At 42.8% G+C, this 25,369-nt stretch overlaps 1 protein-coding gene across 1 annotated transcript in view; it reads right to left on the reverse strand.

Moving 5' to 3' along the window:
* Positions 1–25,369, reverse strand: part of KIAA1549 (KIAA1549 ortholog) — a 154,989-nt gene that overhangs the window by 64,139 nt on the left and 65,481 nt on the right. The window contains exons 4-10 of the mRNA XM_045496408.1: positions 21,334–21,422; positions 20,067–20,244; positions 18,467–18,597; positions 15,910–16,093; positions 14,614–14,673; positions 12,998–13,146; positions 2,311–2,488 (exon numbers count right to left, since the gene is read on the reverse strand). Coding sequence (XP_045352364.1) covers positions 2,311–2,488; positions 12,998–13,146; positions 14,614–14,673; positions 15,910–16,093; positions 18,467–18,597; positions 20,067–20,244; positions 21,334–21,422 — 969 coding nt within the window. The remainder of the gene's footprint in view (positions 1–2,310; positions 2,489–12,997; positions 13,147–14,613; positions 14,674–15,909; positions 16,094–18,466; positions 18,598–20,066; positions 20,245–21,333; positions 21,423–25,369) is intronic.

Consider the following 25,369-nt stretch of genomic DNA (forward strand, 5'->3'; position numbering starts at 1 on the left):
CTAACCTTGTCTCCTGATCCAGGGCCCTTGACCTCTTCATTCTGCACCCATCCTCTCAAAGGTCTCAGCTCTACTTAAAGCTCAGGTTCCAATCACCAGACAACCCAAACCCAAATGTCCCCCTCCCCTCTGCCCAACCTCCTCATCCGTTGTGATCACTTCCTAAAGACCTCTCCATGACAATAGCAGTTTCCTCCCTTTCTAAGTTATTTTACTCTGGTTACTTTGGCCTTGCAATGGGTTCCTTACTATATTTTAAAACGCATTTTATTACATAAATGTGTTATCTTGATATACGGCGCCACTCCACTCATTAATATGGTCATGACTCTAAGTCTTGTCTCTTGCAATACATTTCAGTCTCCACAGGCAGGGGCTAAGTCTTACGCTTTTTTCATATCCTATAATGGTTAACATGTGCTATGGGATCAAAATGTTTCTGCTCAAAGATGTAACAACACAAACATTCCCGGTGCCGGCTTAAGTGTGGGTTTAGGCCCTGAGAGAGTGACAAGGGAAGGGAGCGAGCCCTCTGAAGCACATGCACTATGCAGAAAGCACAAATGAGAGAGCACAGGCTATGCGGGAAATGAAAAAGAGGACAAAGTGTTAATCTTATTTTTGAATTTGACCTGAATATAGTCTATATACGTGACTTATTTTGCATGAAAACAACTGACCATACGGAAAGAGTGACAGAATCAAACCGAGGAGCTGGGACAAGTGGATCCTCTCCTTGGATCTCACCTAGTAACACCCTGGGGGAGGCACGGATTCACCAAATGAGGCCCTGATACCAGGGTCTATGGCTGCCCTAGGGCCTGACGTTGGCTGAGGCTTCCAACCCTAGGATCCTTACCCTGTGGATTTTAGCAAGAAACTGAGGAAAGAGATGTGCAAAGAGCAAATGGAAGTAGTGGGAAAGGTGCCCGTACCATATCGCAACCGATCTTTTTTCAAAAGTGAAGTGCTTAGCTGGAATGCTGTGAGCACAGAGCCTGCTTGGGATTCTCTCTCTGCCTGCCTGCCTCTCTCTCTCTCTCTCTCTCTCTCTCAGGATGGATAAATAAACTTAATTTTTTTTTCATAAAATAAAATAAAATAAAATAAAATAAAATAAAATAAAATAAAATACAAAACGTCCTAGATGAAGAAAACTAAGTAAGAGCTTTGTTTATTTTTTTTCTCACTGCTCTGAAACAGAACATACTAACATGCAACCGTATCTGAAATACACAAACACAAACCACCAACAGCTATTTGCTTAAACTCTCTCCACTGTCATCTATGAATCAGGCAAAGTGTGCCCGGGAGTCCTCGTCCTGCTGAGTTTCCAGGGACAAGTACAGATTTCACAAAGAATCTTCCATTATCAAGGATAACCGGGAAGCTGTCATTTTTCAAAAGTGCCTTTGCCTCCTCTGTGTTCCCTACAAAGACCTTTTCAAGAGTCTCTGATGCTCAATTACTTCTCAACACTTACTTATCCCCTTACTCTTGGGAGAAAATATCACCAAGCTCCCTACAAGGATTGCTCTCTGGCTCATAATGCAAGAACATCCACATTAAAATAGCAGCCTGATTCATAAGGGAACATTTAGAGAAATACGCTCTTCCACGCCCCTCCTTCTCCTTCATTTTAAATACCCAAAATCTGGGAGCTGAAAAATAAGGCACCGAGAGCAATCACTGCCAGGGGGCCAAGTATCTTCCAACAATAATACAGAAATATCAAAATACCTCTTTCTAAATTGTGAAGTACTGTGAGGATGGGGAGGGAGAGAAATAGCAATGAAAAGGGGACGCATCAAGGACTTCTTTGTGTTAAAAAACTCAGAAGGAAGCCAGTAAATGCAGAGGGCACCTCCCAGCTTCCTGTGTGACTAACTGTCCCCACCAACGTTCAAAATACGACAGACAAGATTTTGGAATAAATACAGAGAAAGCAAGTTATTTTACCGAAGACAAAATTTTCAAAAGAAAAATAGTACAGGAGCAGGGGAAAAAATATTACAGTTAACTTAAGCTATGAGAACTCACTCTAACACTTGGGATACAAAATGCCAGGTAAGAAAAACAGCAGTGAAGGCTAAATCAACAAAATAAACAAAGAAGGACTTGTCGAGTGGATTTTCACAACTGACATCTTATTCGAGCGTCCTGTAATAAGGGTTTAAGACAGAAATCTACTCTGTGCACATAAGAGTGCTTTAAATTCAGATTTCGTTGTCAGAAAACAGACTGGCTTTTGACCACAGCACAGCTTGACAATACTTGACAATACTTAGGGTCTATGCCTCATGCACTTACGTTGGGCAACAGCACCTTGAATTCGGTAACCCAAGATAATGGCTGCTCTCTGGATATCTATCTTGTTAATCAGATCTGAAGACTTGACTGCACTGAGTCTTTCTCCATCTTGATCCTCCACAAAGTAGATGAGCTGCACGGGATTGTCATCTCCCTCTAGCCTTGACACGTTTACCATCTGAAAGATAACAGAAACCATTAGCATTTTCAAAGCTCATGTTTCCAGATGCCCTTTCTCAGGGCACTCCATCTTGACTGTGGTATTCAGGATTCATTCCAGTCCTCATACTGAGCTCATTACACCATTCTGGATCCCAGAGTCCCCACAATGCTGTCTTGATGGGAAGGTGGACGGTTAAAACGAAAGTTACTCTGTACGGAATAACAAATGTGCCTTCATCTTGCTCAGAGTCTGCTCTGAGACACATGGGCAAGTTGGATACAGAGAACGCAAGGCTGCCAAGTCCAAGCAGTCTAGAATTGCTACCAACCAGCTCCAGCACATCACAGGAGAACACTAATGTCCTCCCCACGTGAATCGTAACCATTAGGTACACCCCTGGTTCCCAGAAACTATTACTGGTTCTATGCAATCTCATCTTGAATCTTATCAGCATTCTCTCTTTTTTTGGTACGAGGTTTCTCAATCTTCTCTACTGCCATTTTGGTTCAGTGGGGGGCTATCCCAAGTATTGCAGGATATTCAGCATCATCACTGTCCTCCACTCACTAGATGCCAGTACCAGTAACCATACCCTCCCACACTAGTTGTGACAAACAAAAATGTCACCAGACATTGCCAAATGTACCCTACATGGCAGGGGATGGGGGCAGCAAAATCACCCTCACTTGAGAACCACTGCTCTCAGGATGATAAATCTCACAAATTCTTTAACATCCCACTCTCAGTGATAGATAGATCATCCAGACAGAGAATCATAAGGAAACAGCAGATTTGAGCAACACTATAGACTAAAGAACCTAACAGACATTTACAGAGCATTCCATCCAGTATCAATAGAAATGAAAGCACATTCTTCTCAAGCACACGTGGAACATTTTCTAGGATACCATATGCTGGGCCACAAAACAAGCTTCAACAAATTCAAGAAGACAGAAGTGATATCAAGTATCTATTCTGACCCCAATGGTATGAAACTAATCAATAATAGGAGAAAAGCTGGAAATTTCACAAATACAGGGAAATTAAACAGCACACTCCTGAAAACGCCAATAGACCAAAGAAGAAACCAAAAGGGAAATTTAAAAAGTATCTTGAGACAAATGAAAGAAACACAACATACCACAAACTTATGGGATACAGCAAAAGCAGTTTAAGAGGAAAGTTTATAGCTATAAATGCATACATCAAGAAAAAAGAAAGATCTCAAATAAAAATTAGCTTTACACCTCAAGGAACTGGAAGGAAGGAGGGAAGGAAGGAAGGAAAAAGACAAGACCTAAGCCCAAGGTTAGCAGAAGGTAGAAAATATAATAAAGTTTAGAACAGAAATAAATAAAACAGAGAATAGGAAAAATGAACAAAACTACGAGTTGGCTCTAAAAAGATAAAATTGACAAATCTTCAGTGAGACTAACAAAAAAAAGGACTTAAATGAAAGTTATAAATAAAATAGGAGACACTGCAACAGATAACAGAAATACAAAGGATCATAAGAGAATACCATAAATTATACGCCAACAAATTGGATAACCTAGAAGCAATGGATAAACACACATGACCTACTGAGACTGAATCACAAAGAAATAGAAAATGTGAACAGACCAATAAGGACTGAGAAGATTGAATCAGTAATCAAAAACTTCCCAACAAAAAAAGCCCAGGACCAGACGGTTTCACTGACGAATCCTACCAAACATTTGAAGTATTAATGCTAATCCTTCTCAAAATTTTCCAAAGCAATAAAGAGAAGGGAACATTCCCAAACTCATTTTATGAGACCAATAATACCCTGATACCAAACTCCAATAAGGGTACTACGAAAGAAAGAAAGAAAGAAAGAAAGAAAGAAAGAAAGAAAGAAAGAAAGAAAGAAAGAAAGAAAGAAAGAAAGAAAGAAAGAAAGAAAGAAAACTAAAAGGAAGGAAGGAAGGAAAGGAAAGGAAAGGAAAGAGAGGAAGGAAGGAAGGAAGGAAGGAAGGAAGGAAGGAAGGAAGGAAGGAAGGAATCTACAGGCCACTATCTCTGATGAATTAGATGTAAAAATTCTCAACAAAATATATTTCTAGCAAACCAAAAGCAACAGCACATTAAAAAGATAATGCACCAGGGCACCTGGGTGGCTCAGTCAGTTAAGAGACTGATTTTGGCTCAGGTCATTATCTCACATTTCATGAGTTTGAGCCCCACATCAGGCTCTGTGCTGACAGCTTGGAGCCTGGAGTCTGCTTCAGATTCTGTGTCTCCCTCTCTCTCTCTGCCCCTCCCCTGCTCATGCTCAGGCTCATGCTCTGTCTCTCTCTCTATCTCTCTCTCAAAAATAAACAAACATTTAAAAAAAATTTTTTTTAAAAGATCATGCACCGTGATCAAGTGGGATTCATCCTTGAGATATAAGGATGGTTCAACATATGCTAATCAGTAAGTGTGATATATCACATAAAAAAATGAAAGATAAAAATCATATGATCATCTCAAAAGATGTAGGTAAAGTATATGACAAAACTCAATATCCATTAACGATAAAAACTCTCAACAAATTAAGTGTAGAAGGAAATACCTCAACATACTACAGGCCATATATGACAAACCCATAGCCAACATACTCAGTGGTATAAGGTTGAAAGTTTTTCCTGTAAGATCAGAAACAAGAGTGCCTACTCTCACTATTCCTATTCAACACAGTACTGGAAGTCCTAGCCAATGCAATTAGGCAAGAAAAAGAAATAAAAGGCATCCAAATCAGAAAGAAAGAAGTAAAATCTATCACTATTTACAGATGACATGATATTATATATAGAAAACCCTAAAGACTCCACCAAAAAAAAAAAAAAAAAACTATTAGAATAAATGAATGCAGTAAAGTTACAGGATACAAAATTAATACATGAAAATCTGTTATGTTTTTATGCATCAACAATAAGGTATCTGAAAAAACAATAAATAAAACAATCCCATTCACAACAGCATCAAAAATAATAAAATACTAAGGAATAAACTGAACCAAGGAATTAGAAAATCTGTACACTGAGGGGCACCTGGGTGGCTCACTCAGTTAAGCACCCAACTTCGGCTCAGATCACGATCTCATGGTTCATAAGTTCAAGCCCCACATCAGGCTCCTCTGCTGTCAGCACGGAGCTTGCTTTGGCTCCTCTGTCCCCCTCTCTATGCCCTTCCCCTGCTTGTGGTCTCTTGCTCTCTTTCAAAAATAAAATAAATACTGAAAAATTAAAAAAAAAAAAAAAAGATCTGTGCACTGAAAATATAAGATGCTGATCAAAGAAACTAAAGACACAAATAAATAGAAAGATATCCTGTGTTCGTGGATTGGAATAATTAACATTGTTAAAGCATCCATATTATCCAAAGCCATCTATAGGTGCCATCTATTGCCGTCAAAATTCCAGTGGCATTTAGAAATAGAAAACAATCCTAAAATTCATATGGAACCACAGAGGACCATGGTGACAAAGGAGCCAAGAATACTCAATGGGGAAGAGATGGTCTTTTCAATAAATGGTGCTGGGAAAACTGTGTATTCACATCCAAAAGAATGAAAGTGGGCCCCTCACAAAAATTAACTCCAATGTAAAGATTTAAATGTAAGACCTGAAACCACAAAACTCCTAGAATAAAACATAAGGGCAAGGCTCCTTGACACTGTTCTTGGCAATGATTTTCTGGATATAATGCTGAAAGCACAAGCTACAAAGCAAAAAATAAACAAGCGGACTATATCAAACTTAAAAACTTCTGCACAGCAAAAAAAGAAAAAAAGATTCAACAAAATGAAAAGGCAACCTACAGAATGGAAGAAATTATGCACAAATCAAATATTTGATAAGGGGCTAATAACCAAAATATATAAGGAACTCAAACAACTCAGTAGCAAAAAACACAAAAAAACTCTGATTTAAAAATGGGCATTATTGGGGAGCCTGGGTGGCGCAGTCGGTTAGGCGTCCGACTTCAGCCAGGTCACGATCTCGCGGTCCGTGAGTTCGAGCCCCGCATCAGGCTCTGTGCTGGCAGCTCAGAGCCTGGAGCCTGCTTCCGATTCTGTGTCTCCCTCTCTCTGACCCTGCCCCGTTCATGCTCTATCTCTCTCTGTCCCAAAAATAAATAAACGTTGAAAAAAAAATTAAAAAATAAAAAATAAAAATGGGCATTATGGCACAAGAACAGACACTCAGATCAACAGAACAGAATAGAGAACCCAGAAATGGACACACAAACATATGGCCAACTAATCTTTGACAAAGCAGGAAAGAATATCCAATGGAATAAAGACAGCCTCCTCAGCAAATGGTGCTGGGAAAACTGGATAACGACATGCAGAAGAATGAACCTGGACCACTTTCCTACACCATACACAAAAATAAACTCAAAGTGGATGAAAGACCTCAATATAAGATAGGAAGCCATCAAAATCCTCGAGGAGAGAGCAGGCAAAAACCTCTTTGATCTTGGCCGCAGCAACTTCTTACTCAACACATCTCCAGAGGCAAGGGAAACAAAAGCAAAAATGAACTACTGGGACCTCATCAAAATAAAAAGCTTCTGTACTGCGAAGGAAACAATCAGCAAAACTAAAAGGCAACCGACAGAATGGGGGAAGATATTTGCAAATGACATATCAGATAAAGGGTTAGTATCCAAAATCTATAATGAACTTATCAAACTCAAAACTCAAAAAAAAAATAATCCAGTGAAGAAATGGGCAAAAGACATGAATAGACACTTCTCCAAGGAAGACATCCAGATGACCAACTGACACATGAAAAAATGCTCAACGTCACTCATCATCAGGGACATACAAATCAGAACCACAATGAGATACCACCTCACACCTGTCAGAGTGGCTAACATTAACAACTCAGGCAACAACAGATGTTGGCAAGGATGAGGAGAAAGAGGATCTCTTTTGCATTGTTGGTGGGAATGCAAGCTGGTGCAGCCACTCTGGAAAACAGTATGGAGGTTCCTCAAAAAACTAAAAATAGAACTACCCTATGACCCGGCAACTGCACTACTAGGCATTTATCCACAGGATACAGGTGTGCTATTTCAAAGGGACACATGCACCCCCATGTTTATAGCAGCACTATCAACAATAGCAAAGTATGGAAAGAGCCCAAATGTCCATCGATGGATGAATGGATAAAGAAGATGTGGTGTGGGGTGCCTGGGTGGCTCAGTCGGTTGGGCGGCCGACTTCGGCTCAGGTCGTGATCTCGCGGTCCGTGAGTTCGAGCCCTGCGTCGGGCTCTGTGCTGACAGCTCGGAGCCTGGAGCCTGTTTCGGATTCTGTGTCTCCCTCTCTCTGACCCTCCCCTGTTCATGCTGTCTCTCTCTGTCTCAAAAATAAATAAACAGTAAAAAATTAAAAAAAAAAAAAAAAAAAAAAGAAGATGTGGTGTATGTATGTATGTATCTATGTATGTACATACATACAATGGAGTATTACTCAGCAATCAAAAAGAATGAAATCGGGGCGCCTGGGTGGCACAGTCGGTTAAGCGTCCGACTTCAGCCAGGTCATGATCTCGCAGTCCGTGAGTTCGAGCCCCGCGTCAGGCTCTGGGCTGATGGCTCAGAGCCTGGAGCCTGTTTCCGATTCTGTGTCTCCCTCTCTCTCTGCCCCTCCCCCGTTCATGCTCTGTCTCTCTCTGTCCCAAAAAAAAATAAAAAACGTTGAAAAAAAAAATTAAAAAAAAAAAAAAAGAATGAAATCTTGCCATTTGCAACTGGAGGATGGAACTGGAGGGGATTATGCTAAGTGAAATTAATCAGTCAGGGAAAGACAAAAATCATATGACTTCACTCATATGAGGACTTTCAGAGACAAAACAGATGAACATAAGGGAAGGGAAACAAAAATAATATAAAAACAGGGAGGGGGACAAAACAGAAGAGACTCATGAATATGGAGAACAAACTGAGGGTTGCTGGAGGGGTTGTGGGAGGGGGGATGGGTTAAATGGGTAAGGGGCATTAAGGAACCTACTCCTGAAATCATTGTTGCACTATATGCTAACTAATTTGGATGTAAATTCCAAAAAAATAAAAATAAAAAATAAAATTTAAAAAAAATGGGCATTAGATCTGAATAGACATTTTTCCAAAACAGATATACATATGGCCAACAATCATATGAAAAGGTAAACATCACTAATCATCAGAGAAATGCAAATCATAACCACAATGAGGTATCACCTCACACCTGTTAGAATAGTATCAGAAAGATAATAGATGAGTGCTGATCAGGAAGTAGAGGAAAGGGGACCCTTATGCATGGTTGGTGGGAATGTACAATGGTGCAGCCATTGTGGAAAACAGTAGGGAGGTTCCTCAAAAAAATTAAAATGGAACTACCATATGATCCAGGTCTCCCACTTCCAGATACATAGCCAAAGGAAATGAAATCCACAAAATCTTGAAAAGATATCTGAACACCCCTGTTCACTGCAGCATTATTTACAATGGCCAAGACATGGAAGTGACCTAAGTGTCCGCCTCTGGATGAATAAAGAAGATGTGATGTGACACACACACACACACACACACACACAAATGGAACATTATTCAGTGATAAGAAAGAAGGAAATCCTGCCATTTGCAACAACATGGATGGACCACGAGGGCATTATGCAAAGCAAAATAAGTCAGACAGAGAAAGACAAATACTGTATGATCTCACTTATATGTGGAATCTAAAAAAGCCAGATTCACAAGAACAGACAGTAGGTGGTAGTTGCCAGGGGCAGGGGGTGGGAGAAATGGGTGATGGTGGACAAAGGGTACAAACTTTCAGCGACAAGATAAATAAGTTCCAGGGGTCCAATGCACAGCATAGTGACCCTAATTAACAATACTGTATTATATACTTGAAAGTTGCTCAGAGTGTAGATCTTAAAAATTCTCACCACATACACAAAAAAGGGAACTATGTGAGTAATTAATGTGTTAACTAATTTTACTGTGGTAATCATTTTGCAGTATATACATGCAGAAGTCATGACGTGATACACTTTAAACCTATACACTGTCATATGTCAATTATATCTCAATCAAGCTAGAAAGCCATGCTTAAATTCACAATCTCCTAGGTCAAACAGTACTTTGATTTGTCCCAAAATTGCTATCTCTCAGGTGTTAAAGGTAGTCCTTTCACATTAGGACTTCGGAATCTGTGTACCTCCTATATCAGCTTTATACAAATATACCTTTCTATTTTGTTGCTGTTTCTCTTAATAATATGCAACAATTTCGCTGCCCCTTTAGACTCCAGCAAACTGCACGACTGATGTTCTGGGGAAATGCCAACAATGAGTCCAAGCCCTCTATTTTAGACAGACAACTTGAATGTTTGGTCTCTACGTTTGCAACTGGCAAAATGCAGCTGCTACTTGGCCAGCCACGTGTGCAGAATTGTAATACTGCCCCGTGTTCTGGACTTGGCTGCTAGACTCCTCCCTCATCACCGGAAACTTCTGGCAAATCAACCATTTCATGATTTCACTGTGAATGCCTTCTTTCAGATTATTTATAAGCTCCTTAACAACACAGGTCCAAACTCTCATCCCTGAAGAATCTGTTCTTTATACCTCTCCATCCTGAGAAGGGCTCATCTATCCTGCCCTTTGTTTGCTATTTCTAGGCTAATTCCCTGACCACTTCTATTCCCTAACCACCTCCTCCTCCCCCGGAACTGGGCTGTAGTGATTAATTTTTATTAGCCTTTAGAATGGAACACTATCAAAGGGCTACTGCAAAGCAAGGAGATTATATCCACCTGTGTCACTACCTGCATGCCTGTTTATTACACTGAAAAGTTCTGATACATTTCGGAAATGGGTTTTTCTTGCAGAAACCAGGTACCCATCTACTTGGGTACATAATTAGAAATTCTACAAGCTTATTCAGTCTGAAAGCAATGATCAGTAGACTCTAATTCTAGCATCCTTTCTAGATGACTTATCAGATTCATATCTGGAATCCATACAACCACAGTACAACGTGGCCATCATTTGGGGCAACATTTTCAATTTCATTTTTTAAATTATTTTCTGATTCAAATCACATGTTTACTCTACAAATTATATGCTCACTGTGAAATTTTGAAAAACACACAAAAAGTATAAAGAACAAAATGAAAATCACCTGAAATTCAACCAACCAAAGAAAACCACTGCCAACATTCTGGCATATTGCCATTTTTTTGCATAGGTTTTATATTAATATTTGGATGAGAGTACAGACATTCTTTGGTAGTCTCTCTTCACTTGAGCATTTCTCTATATCACTCAATAATTTTTAAAAAATGACACTGGCTACATAACATTCCAACATGAGAAGATTCACTGTAATTTATTTACTCGTTCTCCAACTGCAGGACATTTGGGTAGTTTTAATACTTTCACTTTTGCAGATTATATTTTGATGAAGAGTCCTGCACTACTGTAGATGAGCCCTTGTCCACACATCTTCACACTGTGTCACTCTAAGGGGGACGAGATGTCGGGCAGGCCTCTACGTAATCCATCAGATGGCACCACTGGCCATGTGGCTTGGCTCCCACAAATCTCATATTCCTACCTTAGGGAACTTGCACAATGAAAGTAGCACCTCATTATGCAGCTTTGCGGTGCTCTGTGGGGAATAAGCTTAGGAAATCCCTGAGCTTACACCTATGGGTTAACAGGGCATATAGGAACAGGAAGCCTCAGGATGAAAGCGTCCAAAATCAGGTAAACAAGATTAGGTATTCAGGGAGGAAACGCCCCCCAACTTAGTACAACAGCAGAAAGCTGCTTTCACAGCAAGGAAGGACCAAAATAGGTAAGCGGGGCTACAGACCGCAGCAGGGCTAAGTTGCCCAGAGCAGAGCTAAGTAGCAAAAGAAAGGTGCCATTAGCAAAAGAAAGGTGCCATGTTGACCCTGAGGTGGCATGCTGTGTCCCTCTTGTCCCCTAGGCTAGCTAGATAAACACACCTTGGTGCCTCATGCCCGCAGTAAACAACCATATGCCCAGCACCAGGATTTTGTTTTATATTGACTAAAACCCCTAACACTGCCTATCTTCGAAAACCCCTTTTCCCTCATACCCATGAGTTAATGTTCACGGTTTCATTGTCTCTTTGTGCACGTCCATCACGCTTATAAGCCTTCTGATCCTAATAAAAACGGAGCAAAAACCCTTACTCCGGGCTCTTGTCTCCTCCCGGACATTAGCCTCTCTCGAATTTTAATCCTCCATCGGCTCTCTTGCTGGACAAGAGAGAACTTCAGACCCAGAGTCTACAACGGTGCTCTATAGCTGTTTTATGTGCATAAATTAACCTCCACCAAGACCTTGAGCTCTATGAAGCCAGGGCTGCTAAATAGGGCAAGGCTTTTTACGTGTCATTTTAATTTTTTATTTTCTGCTTATTTAATATTACTCTCAATGTTTTATTAGTTTTTAAAAATTTCTCTATACTCTACTGCACCTGACAAGGAAACCACTCTGGGGAGGGGAATCAAGAACTGTGCTTATGGGCAAAACTTGCTAAGAGGGTGACAGAACAATGATGCCAGCTCAAGGCACCCCCCCCCCCCCGTCGTCCCCCACCCCAGGTCCAGCTGTGCACCTTCCTCTCTGTTACCTCCAAACCACCCACCTCTCTGCCCCTGCACTTCTGGGTCTCATCCCACTTTCCTGTCTCTGCAATGCCATGGCTCTAAATATCCCAGTTTGCTAGCTCTGTAAGTCAGCAGTCGAAAAAGAAAAAAAAAAAATCCAAAAATAACATAATTCACATTGAGATGGGAATAAATTACAGCCCGAACCTCCGACTCTCTGTGAGCATGTGAATTTCTTCACAGATCATTTTTCGGTTCTGTCATTCATAACCTTTCTGCTAGTTTACAAAATGAGACGTATGGTGACAGATGGTAGGTACCTAGACTTACTGTGGCGGTCACGATGGAGTGTATGCAAATATCCAATCATTATCTTGCACCCCTGAAACTAATATAATGGTATCTATCAATTTTGCTTCAATTAAAAAAAAAAAAGTGAAGACCACTGGGTAATACGAAACAACCACGGTTGACAGGAGGCAGGAAGGATGAAGTGCCTGCAGAGAGGGCACGAAATTCTCCTCTCTCCGATGGCTTAAGGTCTCTTCCAACTGGATGATTTACAGCGAGGATGCTATTAATAATACTTCCACTGCATAAAATGGACATTTTTGGTAATTAAAAAACTACTCTGCAAATAAGGTCACCTGATGGCAGGGCAACCCAGTGACACACTTCCTTTCCTCTGCTCCCCACGAGGTCTATTTGTCTAGACGCTAGTTGAACTGAAATGCTCCCACGTTCAGCCGCTACCTGATACTGCCACCAGTCTAAATGAGAATTTTCTCACGGCACTTTCCATTTGCATGAAAATACAGCGTGTTTTTAGACGAGCACCTCCCCCCTCCGCCCCTCCTCCCTTGGCCTTCTCAGAGTACCTGCACGATGCTGTTCCCGGCAGCGATGGTGGCCCTTCTCCACATCCGCCTCCGGGTGGACACCTCGCTGAGCAGCTGAGCCAGTTTGCGTTCCATCTCAGCCTGAAACACTTCATTCTGGAGCTGCTTCTCGACAACGCCCAGGAGAACTACATTGACAAAACAAAACACACGCAGGCGCCAAAACAAGTTAGCAGTGGAGGAAAAATGGGTGCGTGTGCAGGAGATGTTAACATAGGGTTGCTACAGAGTGCCAGTCCCTAGGGAGGACACACTAAGAGGAGAAAAAGGGAACGTGGACAGGGTCACGGGGAGCCAGGAAGGGCTGCTCAGAGGTCTCATTTACAGCTCCAAGCTCCAAGTGCTACACAAACTGGTGGCCAGAAGTCCCAGGAACTCAGCAGTGGAAGAGCTTTGGAGCTAAGAACTCCCACACAAGATCAAACATTTTATTTGCACTTATTTCAAAACTTCTGGAAATGGTCTGAGTTCATATGTTATCTTGACTCAAGACTTAGACTCGTAAACTGACCCAAGAGAGAAGGGTGCCTGCCTTAAACTATCTGCCATAAACAAGATTATCGAACAGATAACGGGCTGGTCGGCGTATTACAGGAGAAAAAGGCATGTGCTTTTCAACCAGAACTGGCTCAAATCTGCTCTGAGACAGGACCACAGACAAGTCCCTTAAGTGCTTTGAAAATTATCTGGAGGGGCGCCTGGGTGGCTCAGTCCGTTAAATGTCTGACTTCAGCTCAGGTCATGATGTCGCAGTTCGTGGGTTCGAGCCCTGCGTTGGGCTCTGTGCGACAGCTCAGAGCCTGGAGACTGCTTCAGACTCTATGTGTCTCTTTCTCTCTGCCCCTCCCCTGCTTGCTCTCTGTCTCTCTAAAAAACTAAAATGAAAAGGAAAGTATCTGGAAAATGGTGCCACTGTACTATCAAAGAGGTAGAGGCTTTACACGGGCTGTTGTATGTGAAGCGAGGAGGGTCTGCAGGTACCGAGAACCCATAAGTTGTGACCATGACCACTGTACATGCTTCGTCCCCCCGACCAGTTACTTACTGTGCCGCTCACATGCTGGGCGCACAGTGAGGGTGTAACTACCTCTTACACTTTGATTACCCAGTTAGAAAGCCTTTATCTGCAATGCCACAGCTATAAATATCTGACCCAGGCCCACACAACTTTTAAAAAAGCTTCTTAAAAAAAAAAAAAAACAAACCAAAAACAAAACAAAAAAGCTTCTTACTTGCTCACCAAGCTTTCATCCTCATACAACCAAATAAATAAGGCTTTTTAGAAAAAAAGAAATCCTTGCTTTGGAACCTCATCCTGTTCTGGATCAGAAGACGGTCAATTCTTGATAGACGTTCCCCCGGACCTGACGTATGAATTTTAAAGAAAGCCAATTCTTTTTGTGCCATAACTCAGTGGGGCGCGTTCCCACAGCTGAATCCGAACTCCTTTCTCATTCATTCTTTGCCAGGAATTTAAGGTACATTATGCCCTGAATTTAGGACTCGGAAACAAGAAAGGCAGTATCGTGCTCAATACGCCCGCACAGACTTTTTTATTCTTACAGTTTCCAAAACATTATGTAAGTTCAATATACCTGTTCTCACCCAAGAGGACTTCAGCAGCTGGGATAAGTTGAGCTGTGGGTACTGGAAGGCTATAAAAAGAAAAGGAGGGAAATCTGTAAAAAGCAGGTTTGCAACCATCAGAAAGGTAAGTCTAGGGAGTACCCGGTAAGTCACAGCACACTACCTTTCTATACTACCGAGCGCAAAATATGGAAGAACAAGATGCCAGACTGGTGTGAAGGCACAGACAATATGCAGTTTCTGAGCATGAGAGTCTCCAAGAGAAAGACACAGAGAAAGAAATAGAAGGCTTGTTTGAGTGACACTGTGGACAGTGCTTCACAGAGACAGCCCACCCACAAGGTCCCCTTGAAATCTCATTGTTCCAGAGCAATGGTTTTTCACACTGTGTTCCCCAGGGCCCTAGGCTTTCCCAGCAATTACTCAGGGTCCCTATGTCCTGGCTCGCCTGGGATAGTCCCAGGGCACCCCGGCTGTCCCACATACTTATTATTTTATCCCTACCTGCACTGCACAGAACTGAAAGGTGCTATTTGTAAAGAACAATTCCCTCCCTGCCTGCTCTTGCGTTTGATAAGTTACTCTTTCTAATTTAATTAACAGCACACTGAAACACAGAAAAGTCCTTAGACCATTTGGCTGTTCCATTTTGAAAAAGAATTTGATGTGGGTTTTTTTTTTTTTTTTTGCCTGACTTCAACTCTGAAATCTGCTGTTTTTTTTGAAGTAAACGTTTTCCCCACCCCCACCCCCACTCCATTTGCACCGTGAATCTAACTGCTTCAGCCAGGAAGAAAGGTTTTGTTTGGTGTTGTTTATTATTCCTTTTTTTTTTTTTTTTTTTTTCAGTTTTACATGTACATGCAGTAAATTTTACTCTTTTTTAGGATACAGTTTTATGGCTTTGGACAAACGCACAAACTTGCATAACCACCGCCACCATAAAGAACAGAACAGGCACATCAGCCCCCCTCAAAATTGCCTTCTGCTACTCTCTTGCTGTCTAGCTTTCCTCCCACGCATCACCCCTGGCAACCACAGGTCTGCTCTCTGTGCCTCTGGGCTTCACCTTTTCCAGAACTGTCCTCATCTTTAACAGCCCAGGTTACTCTCAAAAGACAATACTACACCCGGGCCTGGAGGTGAGGAGGGCTCTGGGGACCCTGCCTTGACTCTGAGAAGCTCCAATTTTAGCTGATTTATAGTCTGGATTTCAGCCAAATATTTCAAGTGAAAAGGAGAGGTCCAGCAATGAAAATATCCGTGGTCACTTCCCCAGGGATTCAGGCAACGGCAGTACTCACGTTCAGCAATCTGGAGCACTGGGTATCCCAGGTAGAAACTGAACTCCACCACGCTCAAGTTCCTGAGCAGCTGGCTCACTTCCGTCCCGTTCAAAAACCCCTGCGCGCCTCTGACCGCAAAGACGATATTCACCGGGCCCCGCCGAGGAGCCGGCCTGGAAGCACCCATGGTGACATTCAAGATCTGAAAGAAGGAAGGTGGGATGAGCTTCCAAAAGGAAGCAAAACATTCGGCTAAAAGCCTGTGATTTCTCCCTCACCATTTCTCTCGTTGATTTTTTTTTTTTTTTGAAGGAGGTAACGTTTTCAAAGGAACGAACTGGCTTCACCACCTGGTTCCCGTCTGCGATACTTAAAATTCTGTTTACTGAAAATGTTTTTTACATTGGGTGGTGCACTGAACACAAGTATTTATAGTCCCTCCCGCTCCCTCCCACCCCAAATCCCCACTGAAATAACAATAGAGCTGAACAAAGGGGAGTAAACCCACAACAGGGCTGAGAATGGAAGAAAATCAGAGATTCTGTCAAATTCCTGGAAGATGGAGAGAGGGTGGGATCATCATGATAGAAGCCAGAACTGAGGGAACTGAGACCCAAACCACACACAGGCCTGGAGCCCAGGAGCCAAGAGCTGGCTGCCCCAGGAGAGCTCTGCAGGAACGGTCACCAGAGGAGACAATCAGGACAATTAATCAAAGCCCGTGTGCCAAGAAGTCGAGTTGACTTTCTCCCTCTTCTTTCCTTTCTAACTGCCACACACAGGCCAACACACAGGAGCTGGCAGCAGCCATATCTTCACCCTGACCGGCCCCAAAAAACCGCTCCCTGGGCAGAAAGGATCTTCCCGTCAGAGCAAGCTTAAAGACTGTGGGTTTGGACCCTAACAAGAAGGTGGGGCGAGACTGCGATAACCCCAACGCACACAAGAGACAGAGAAGGAAACAAAAGGAAAAAAGCAGCAGAGCTGCGGTGAAAATTACACCGAAGCGCTCCATCCCCAGGAACCCTTATCGTACAGGGAGGCGGGGGTCCCAGTCTGTCCCACCACCTGCAGTGGCATACTCTGCCCGACCCGGTGCTCCAGCGAATTCTCCCAGCAGGAGACAGGGCGGATACAGACACAGACACCACAGCTGAAGGGGAGAGCAGCCAAAATCAACAACCTGCTTCTTCACTCCTAACGGCGACCAACCCACGGTCTCCAAATATTTACAGTAAACTAGGAGCACGAACGCGAAGGAACAAGATCAACACAGAACAACAGCTGCAGAGAAAACAGAGACAACTTGGGAACCAGAAGGCAACTTCTAGCAAATTCACAGTAATCTGCTCAGAGACTTTTCCAGGCGACAGCGCATCTTCATTCAAGGTAATCCTGCATCTTTGCAGGAGAAGCCACAAAGAAAAAGGAGCAAAGAACAACAACAACAACAAAGGATAGCTGAAAGAAAATTCAGCAGAGGGACTGAAAAACATGATGGATGCAGCTGAAGATGAAATTAATGACTTCAGGGGACAAAGTTTAGAAAATCTGTAAAAACAGGGAATTTTCAAAAGAGATGGACCATAGAAGAAAAAATAAGAAATATGAAAGGTGGATCCAGGTACACCAAAATCTATTTAATATAAATTGTAGAGGGGACCTGGGTGGCTCAGTTGGTTAAGTGTCCAACTTTGGCTCAGGTCATGATCTCACAATTCGTGAGTTCGAGCCCTGCATCAGGCTCTGCACTGACAGTGTGGAGCCTACTTGAGATTCCCTCTCTCTTTCAATCTCTCTCTCTCTCTCTTACACACATTCTCTCTCTCAAAATAAATAAATTACCTGTAAAAAATGTGTAAGTCATAGAAAAAGAGAAAAAATGTGGAGAAAAATATCAAAGAAATACAAAAACATTAGCAGTTTCCATACGATACATACAAAGCCTGTTTTGTTGTTTTTTTTTTTTAACACTTATTTTTGAGAGAGAGAGAGAGAGAGAGAGTGTGTGAGCTGGTGAGGGGCAGAGAAAGAGGGAGACACAGAATCCAAAGCAGGCTCCAGGCTCTGAGCTGTTAGCACAGAGCCCAGTGCACGGCTCAAACTCAAGGACCATGAGATCATGACCTGAGCCGATGTTGGCTGCTTAACTGACTGAGCCACCCAGGCATCCCCAAAGCCTGTTCTTTAATTTGTGGCTATATTCTGTTTTTAGAGTGAAGTGCTACATTTCATGGTATTCCACAACGTGAAACGCTAGTGTATTTAGGCATTTAGGTTGATACCATTCCTTCTTAGAACATTCTAGAATTTCTGGCATATGCTCATCTCTCTCTAACTTGCCACATTTGAGCTCCCTAGTTATCCTGTTACTCTACAATCTTCAAATATGCCTAGCCTACTCACGCCATGTGAACTCAGGGCCCTGGAAAGAGATCAATCTTGATTCATGTGAACAGAACCTCTTCTAAGAGAGGAAATGAGGAAGAGTGCATTATGGCCTAAACGAAACATGTGAAGCTAGTTCGTCTTCCAAGGACAAAGCACCTTGTTCTGCATCCCGCGCTATTCTCACCTGCACAGTGAGGTTATGCGTCCCCTGGTGGTGTTTGCTCACTTCTGAAAGAGCTATCATCAGGCCTTTCTCGATGCGCTGGGTGAAGCTGCACAAGCCAGTATCCACACTCTGAGGCACAAACTGAAGTACTGAGAGAAGGAAAGCAATCACAGGCCCACGAACCAGGCATTGCTTTAGTATTGACGAATGAGGACGGGAAAAATACTATCTAGCTCAACTAACACATCCATAGCACGCGACGAAGTACTAAGAGGTATCACTGATGGGTATGGTAGCACGGAAACCTAAGAAGGCTGCCTCTGCACCAAGCATATATATATATATGATGTGAAGGTGGCTCGTATCATTTTAAAATGGAAAAACAGGGGCGCCTGGGTGGCTCAGTCGGTTGAGCGTCCAACTTCGGCTCAGGTCATGATCTCGCGGTCCGTGAGTTCGAGCCCTGCGTCAGGCTCTGTACTGACAGCTCAGAGCCTGGAGCCTGTTTCAGATTCTGTGTCACCCTCTCTCTCTGACCCTCCCCCGTTCATGCTCTGTCTCTGTCTCAAAAATGAATAAAACATTAAAAAAATTTTTTTTAATGGAAAAACAATCAGCATCAAAAGATTCAACTGACCGAAACATTCCAAATATGAAATGTGAAATCTTACATAGTTACAGGTGAAATGACAGGATATGTGGTATTACTTTAAAACACTCAACTCCTCCAAAAAAACACTGTGGGGATAGATGAAACAAAACTGGGAACACATCGATAATTTTTCAAGCACAGATGTGTATGGAGTGTATTAACAGTCCTCATCTCTTAGGGCGCCTGGATGGCTCAGTTGGCAGAGCACACAACTCTTGATCTTAGGGTTGTGAGTTCAAGCCCCACACTGGGCATGGAGCTTACGTAAAAATATAATGACTTTACTTTTTTTTAATTTTTTAATGTTTATTTTTGAAAGAGAGAGAGAGAGACAAAGCGTGAGTGGGAAAGGAGCAGAGACAGAGGGAGACACAGAATCTGAAGCGGGCTCCAGGCTCTGAGCTGTCAGTACACAGCCCGACGCAGGGCTTGAACCCATGAACCACGAGATCATGACCTGAGCCGAAGTCAGATGCTTAACTGACTGAGCGACCCAGGCGCCCCATGAATTTTTTTTTTAAAGGTCTTCGTCTCTTAGAAGCATGGGCTGAAATATTTATGAGGGAGATGACATGGTGCCATTTCAAAATAATGTGAGAGGAGGGCACATAGATGTAACAAGACTGACTTAGGAGTTGAAATTTGCTGAAGCCATATGAGGAGTACATGGGGGCTCATTCAACTATTCTGTGTACTTTCACATCTGCTGGAAATTTTCCATAATTACGTGTTTTTTTTTATTTTTTTTTTTTTAATATGAAATTTATTGTCAAATTGGTTTCCATACAACACCCAGGGCTCATCCCAACAGTTGCCCTCCTCAATGCCCATCACCCACTTCCCCCTCCCTCCCACCCCCATAATTTTAAAGAAAAATTTTTAAGTCCTCCCTCAATATTTGAAAAACCTAAAAAATACAGTGACATTTTATTGACAAATCAAAACAACTATGCTCAGTTTTCTCACCCGTGTGCACTTGGAACCTGGACTCTGGCACAAGGAAGGAAGGTTTCACAGCCAAGATTAAAGGAGTTTGGTCACGTACAAGTTTACTGTTTATAAGTACATTTATGACTGATATCGCCGTGTAAACAAAAGGCCCCGATGTTACCAGGAAAGTGAAGTCAGCGAACAGTTCATAAACCTATGAAAATTTAAAAATACAAAAGACAACAATTATCAAATTTGAGAGTACTGTAACTCAAAATTAAAGGAAGTGGTACAAAGTAGAAAAATAACAGAGTAAGTAAGGTGAAAAGTAAATGGGGAGCTTTAAATGAAGGGGGAGGGCTGCAAAGATCATCAAAATTTTATTTTAGTTTTCCCTTTTACAGACCCGCCGACCTTCTCAAAAACAGCACAAAATTATAAGAGCAAAGACAGCAAAAAAGAAGAGCAGCCAATAATATGAACTGAATAATGAGTTATGGAGAATTCCAGGTTGTATTTTACAAGGTTAACTTCAAAGTTGTCGCGTTTAATCCACATATAAAGGAGCCCTTATTCTGTTGAGCAGTGCTAGCCAAAAGACATTCATGAGCCACAACTTTGAAATTTCTAGTAGCCACATTAAACAACATAAAAAGAACAGGTGAAATGAATTTTACTTCACCCAATATATCTGAAATGACATTTCAACATGTGGTCAACCTAAAAAAATCACTGGTGAGATAGTTTACGTTTCTTTCTTCACTCGTCTTTGAAATCCTGTGTAAATTTTGGACTGACAGCACATCTCGATTCAGACAGGCCCAAATGTCACATGCTCGGGAACCACGTGTGGCTCGTGGCTCTGTTCAGGATGGTGCAGGTCTACAGCGTGGCTCTCTGACCTCACCACAGGACAGGAGGTATGAGCACAGGGGCCACTGTAAAACGTACGGAAATCTACCTCTATCTCACTGAGTGGACAGATATATGCATATGCGCTCATTCTAACATCTAATTCAAGTTCTAATCCAAGTCCTTTTATGTAAATCGAGGGGCGCAAAAGCCTCACATCATCATCCCCATCTCTGGTCTTAGAGACTTTTTCCTCCAATTCTGCCAACGCATCTCTCCAGTGGACTACACCTGGCCTCACATGAGATCAGGGCTTCCCCGATAAAGTGACGTTTGAATGGCTATCCAAAGCAGGAGCAGGTGTTCACCAACAGGAGGAGGGGGGAGAGGAAAGCGCGTGCGAGGACGGAGAGGTGCCGTTAACCTGGGCTCCAGGGCCACAGGGACCCACCTTGAGCTCCACAGCACGGTTGAAGTGGATCCTCAACACCTCTTTGATGGACGTAATGATGTACTCCTGCACAGCTCTCCGGGCCAGCACTGCAAGGCAAAGCCGACCACCAAATGCACATCAGTTTCATTATGAATACTGTGGGCATCACACTTCTGGTCCCCAAGGCAGAGCCCATGCTGTGCCAAACTGCGACAGCAGGGCCCAGAACCATTTTTTAAAATAAGGCCCAGACTAGGAAGAACAGAGGAACAGCAGCGGATCTTGAGGCTACCAGGTAAACCGTGCTCACCACACTAAGAAAACCCTCGACTGTCTCTGCCCCAGGGGCTGAGACCAGGGATCAGTGGCTGGGGCCCCGCCAGGGAACAAAGAACACAGAGTTCTCATTGTCAACTGGGCAAATAGTAGGTTTTTCTCTTGGCTATGTCCCTAATGGTAAAACACCAAGTTTTAAAAACGCTCAGCAGGAATATTTTAGAAGGCCTTAAGATGTTACTCAACAAAACTAGATGACCTCTCCCACTATAAAATGAGGTCTCCTACCCCAGCTTTTCAACACGGGAAGTGAAGGGGTTTCACTAGTAATGGGGGAAAAGATGTTCACAATTCCCATATATTAAAATTTCATGTAGGAAGTAAAATATTTCTTATAACACAGTCTAGCTATATTTAACTCTCCTTTCACATCTAAGAAATTCTATTTTAAAATCTGTAATAAGTAAGCCTCTTTCTCGGGGTTTGGAAACATGTCCTGCTCCCCCTTCTCTTCCCCATTTTTTCTTTCCTCTTCCATTAACTGCTCATAATGCGGAATCTAAATACATTTGAAATTATGATTCAGTTTCCCTCTTCCCTAGTCTAAGTTTTTAAAACTAGAGACAGAATCATGCTGTATCTTTCATTCTTTGAAAAAACCCAAACGTTTAAGTTACATTTGATTGTTTTCTCTACTGATCAGTAACTTTTGATAGGAAAAAAGGAGAGTTCATGAGACCAGGAGAACAAATCCAGACCCCCTGACTGCCTTGCTGAGTGACACCAATGGCCAGCTTGGCCTGGTCTGCATGGGCTCCAGGAGAACTAGACTGCAACACTGATTTTAAAGGGAAAGACAAAAATGAGTAAGAAGGAAAAAAGCAAATGAAAGGAAGAAGGAAGGGAGGGACGGAGGCACGGAGGAATGGGGAGAGGGAAGGAGGGAGTTAAGATCTCAAAAGCTGAACTTGGGGAATGTAGAGACAGAATGGAAAATCAGTGACAGATAAACCCAAAAGAGGACACGAGGAAGCACACATCGTACATAGCCCCATCTAAAGGTATCACTCAGGGGGACACCTGGGTGGCTCCGTCAGTTAAGCAGTCGACTTCAGCTCAGGTCATGGTCTCACAGTCTGTGAGTCCCAGCCCCACGTCGGGCTCTGTGCTGACAGCTCAGAGACTGGAGCCTGCCTTGGATTCTGTGTCTCCCTCTCTCTCTGCCCCTCCCCTGCTCATGCTCTGTCTCTCTCTGTCTCAAAAATAAATAAAAACATTAAACAAAAAAAATTTTTTTTAAATAAATAAAGGTTTCACTCGGGAGAACCATCCAAATATTACTCTGAATAGTCCACACGGCCCACCGTGATCAACTCCACCTTCTCTGGTTAATCTGGGTAAGACCTAAAACTGTAACATCAGGTTATACGTGCAGGAGTCTTTGGGGGAAAAGGATCGTCGGCAATATATATCTCACAGTTTCTCCAAAGATCTAATTTAGGCCAAGAGAGGCAAAAGGGGCGGCCAGGGTCTGACAGGTCCTGAGTGGGAAGCACAGCCTCACCCCTTAAAAGATACATGCCGTCGGGGGCACCTGAGTGGCACACTCTCTTGGTTTCAGCTCAGGTCATGATCTCCCAGTTCCTGAGCTCAAGCCCCTCATCCGGCTCTGTACTGACAACGCAGAGCCTGCTTGGGATTCTCTCTCTCCACCTCTGTCTGCCCCTCCCCTGCTCTCTCTCTCTCTTTCAAAATAAGTAAACTCAAAAAAATAAAAAAATAAAAAAGATGAAGACACATCCAGTCAAGTGCTCTCCCAAGAGTCCACTAAGGATCAACAGAGTGTTCTTGCTTTTACTACAGAACTCCATAAAAAGAACCCTTTCAGAGGACAAGTACTCACCCCAACCCTCTCTCTCTTTTAAGTAATTACCTAAAAGAAACCAAGGCCAAATCTAAATGAGGATTCTACACGAAGTGATCCTTCTTATGGGTCAAAGATAGCATTTGTTTCCATTTAAAAATACAATGCAGGGGCCCCTGGGTGGCTCAGTCGATTGAGTGTCTGACTTCGGCTCAGGTCATGAGCTCATAACTCGTGAGTTCGAGCCCCTCCAGTTTAAGCCCCGTCTCTGGTTCTGTGATGACAGCTCAGAGCTTGGAGCCTGCTTCCGATTCTGTGTCTCCTTCTCTCTCTGCCCCTCCCCCACTCGTGCTCTGTCTCTTAAAAATAAACAAACATTAAAAAAAATTTTTTTTAATACAACGTAGCAAAAAAACCATAATGCAACAGCCTGGGTACCTATGCACAACTCTACACATTTACTAAAACTACTGATGTGTACATTTACAGTGGGTCAAGTTTACCCCAAAGGCTATTAAAAAATACACAATCCCTAACAAAGGATGCCAAATCCATTAACTGTATGTCCTATATGAAAGTTAATCCATTCTATATATGATATCCTTAAGAGATACTTCTAAAATGGTTTCTCATTATTTGTAGAAAAATTTGAGGGTCGCCTGGGTGGCTCAGTCAGTTAAGTGTCCGACTTCGGTTCAGGTTGCGATCTCACAGTTTATGAGTTCGAGCCCTATGCCGGACTCTGTGCTGACAGCTCGGAGCCTGGAGCCTGCTTCGGACTGTACGTCTCCCCCTCTCTCTCTCCCCCTCCTCCCCTCACGCTCTGTCTCTCAAAAAATAAACATTGAAAACAATTTTTTTTTTTAATTTGAAAGGACACACTGCAACTCAAAGTATCAATAAATGTCATGGAATTCAAGAAATAAAGAAGCTTTCAGTAGCTCTTTCAATGAGCTTCTTGTAGCGGACCATATGAAATAGTTTTGTAGAAAGGCAGAAAAAGTATCACGTCTATAAGAAACTCTTCTCTCTCATCGGGACTACTGTTATCCCCTAGATGAACGTTTATCACTTGCCCCAACCTCATTTCCTAGCATAATTACCTCCTCCTCCCACTGCACAGCCTAATTACCAGGCTGAACCTTCTTGGGCTGTCTGACCTCTCCACCTGTGCTCACACCCTCCACCACGAGGACACTTTCCTCCATCTCCAGACGACAGCCTTCTTGAGTGTGTCAGTCCAATTCACATCCTTCCAAATCCATCCCTCATCATCCCAGGGCCACTCTTCTAGAACTCTTCTTGAACAGCTTCAACCATTCTTATCACAGCCACCAAGAAAACACGGCTTGTGTCCATCCTGCTAGAAGCTAAGCTCCTTGAAGGTCAGAACCACGTCATTCATCTAGATAACCCTTAAACCTTCTAAAGGCACCTCACGCATGCTGAGTGCTCAATAATTATTTGTCACATGAATTCACAAATACTTCCTTGTTTGGGAGAGGGAGGGAGTTAGGAGAGCACAGGCTTCAGCTGCTCCCACCATCTCAGAGGACGGGGTCTCCGCCATGATGAGCAGAGGATACATGGTTCACCTCACTGACGTGATCTCCTCCTTCCTCACCCCACCTTTCCCTGTTCTCTCCGATTTCGTGCAACTACAGCAGTGGGGCAGATGCGGGGGAAGCGTCTGCTTGAAGCTAATCACTCAGGCTGTGGACAAGGGGCAGAGATAAAAGTCTGTGGACCAAGATCAGAGGACACGGGGCTGCTCTCTGTTTCATTCTTGGATTCTCAGGATCCAAACGACATTTCCAGAAACATGTAAGAGCACAGCGGCCCCCTTAAGGAAAAGAATAATAAATTAGGAAGAAATTATAGCGGCTGCCCTTACACATTTGCCCAACTAACTGC

This window comes from Leopardus geoffroyi, chromosome A2 (genome assembly GCF_018350155.1).
Source record: "Leopardus geoffroyi isolate Oge1 chromosome A2, O.geoffroyi_Oge1_pat1.0, whole genome shotgun sequence".
Taxonomy (NCBI): domain Eukaryota; kingdom Metazoa; phylum Chordata; class Mammalia; order Carnivora; family Felidae; genus Leopardus; species Leopardus geoffroyi.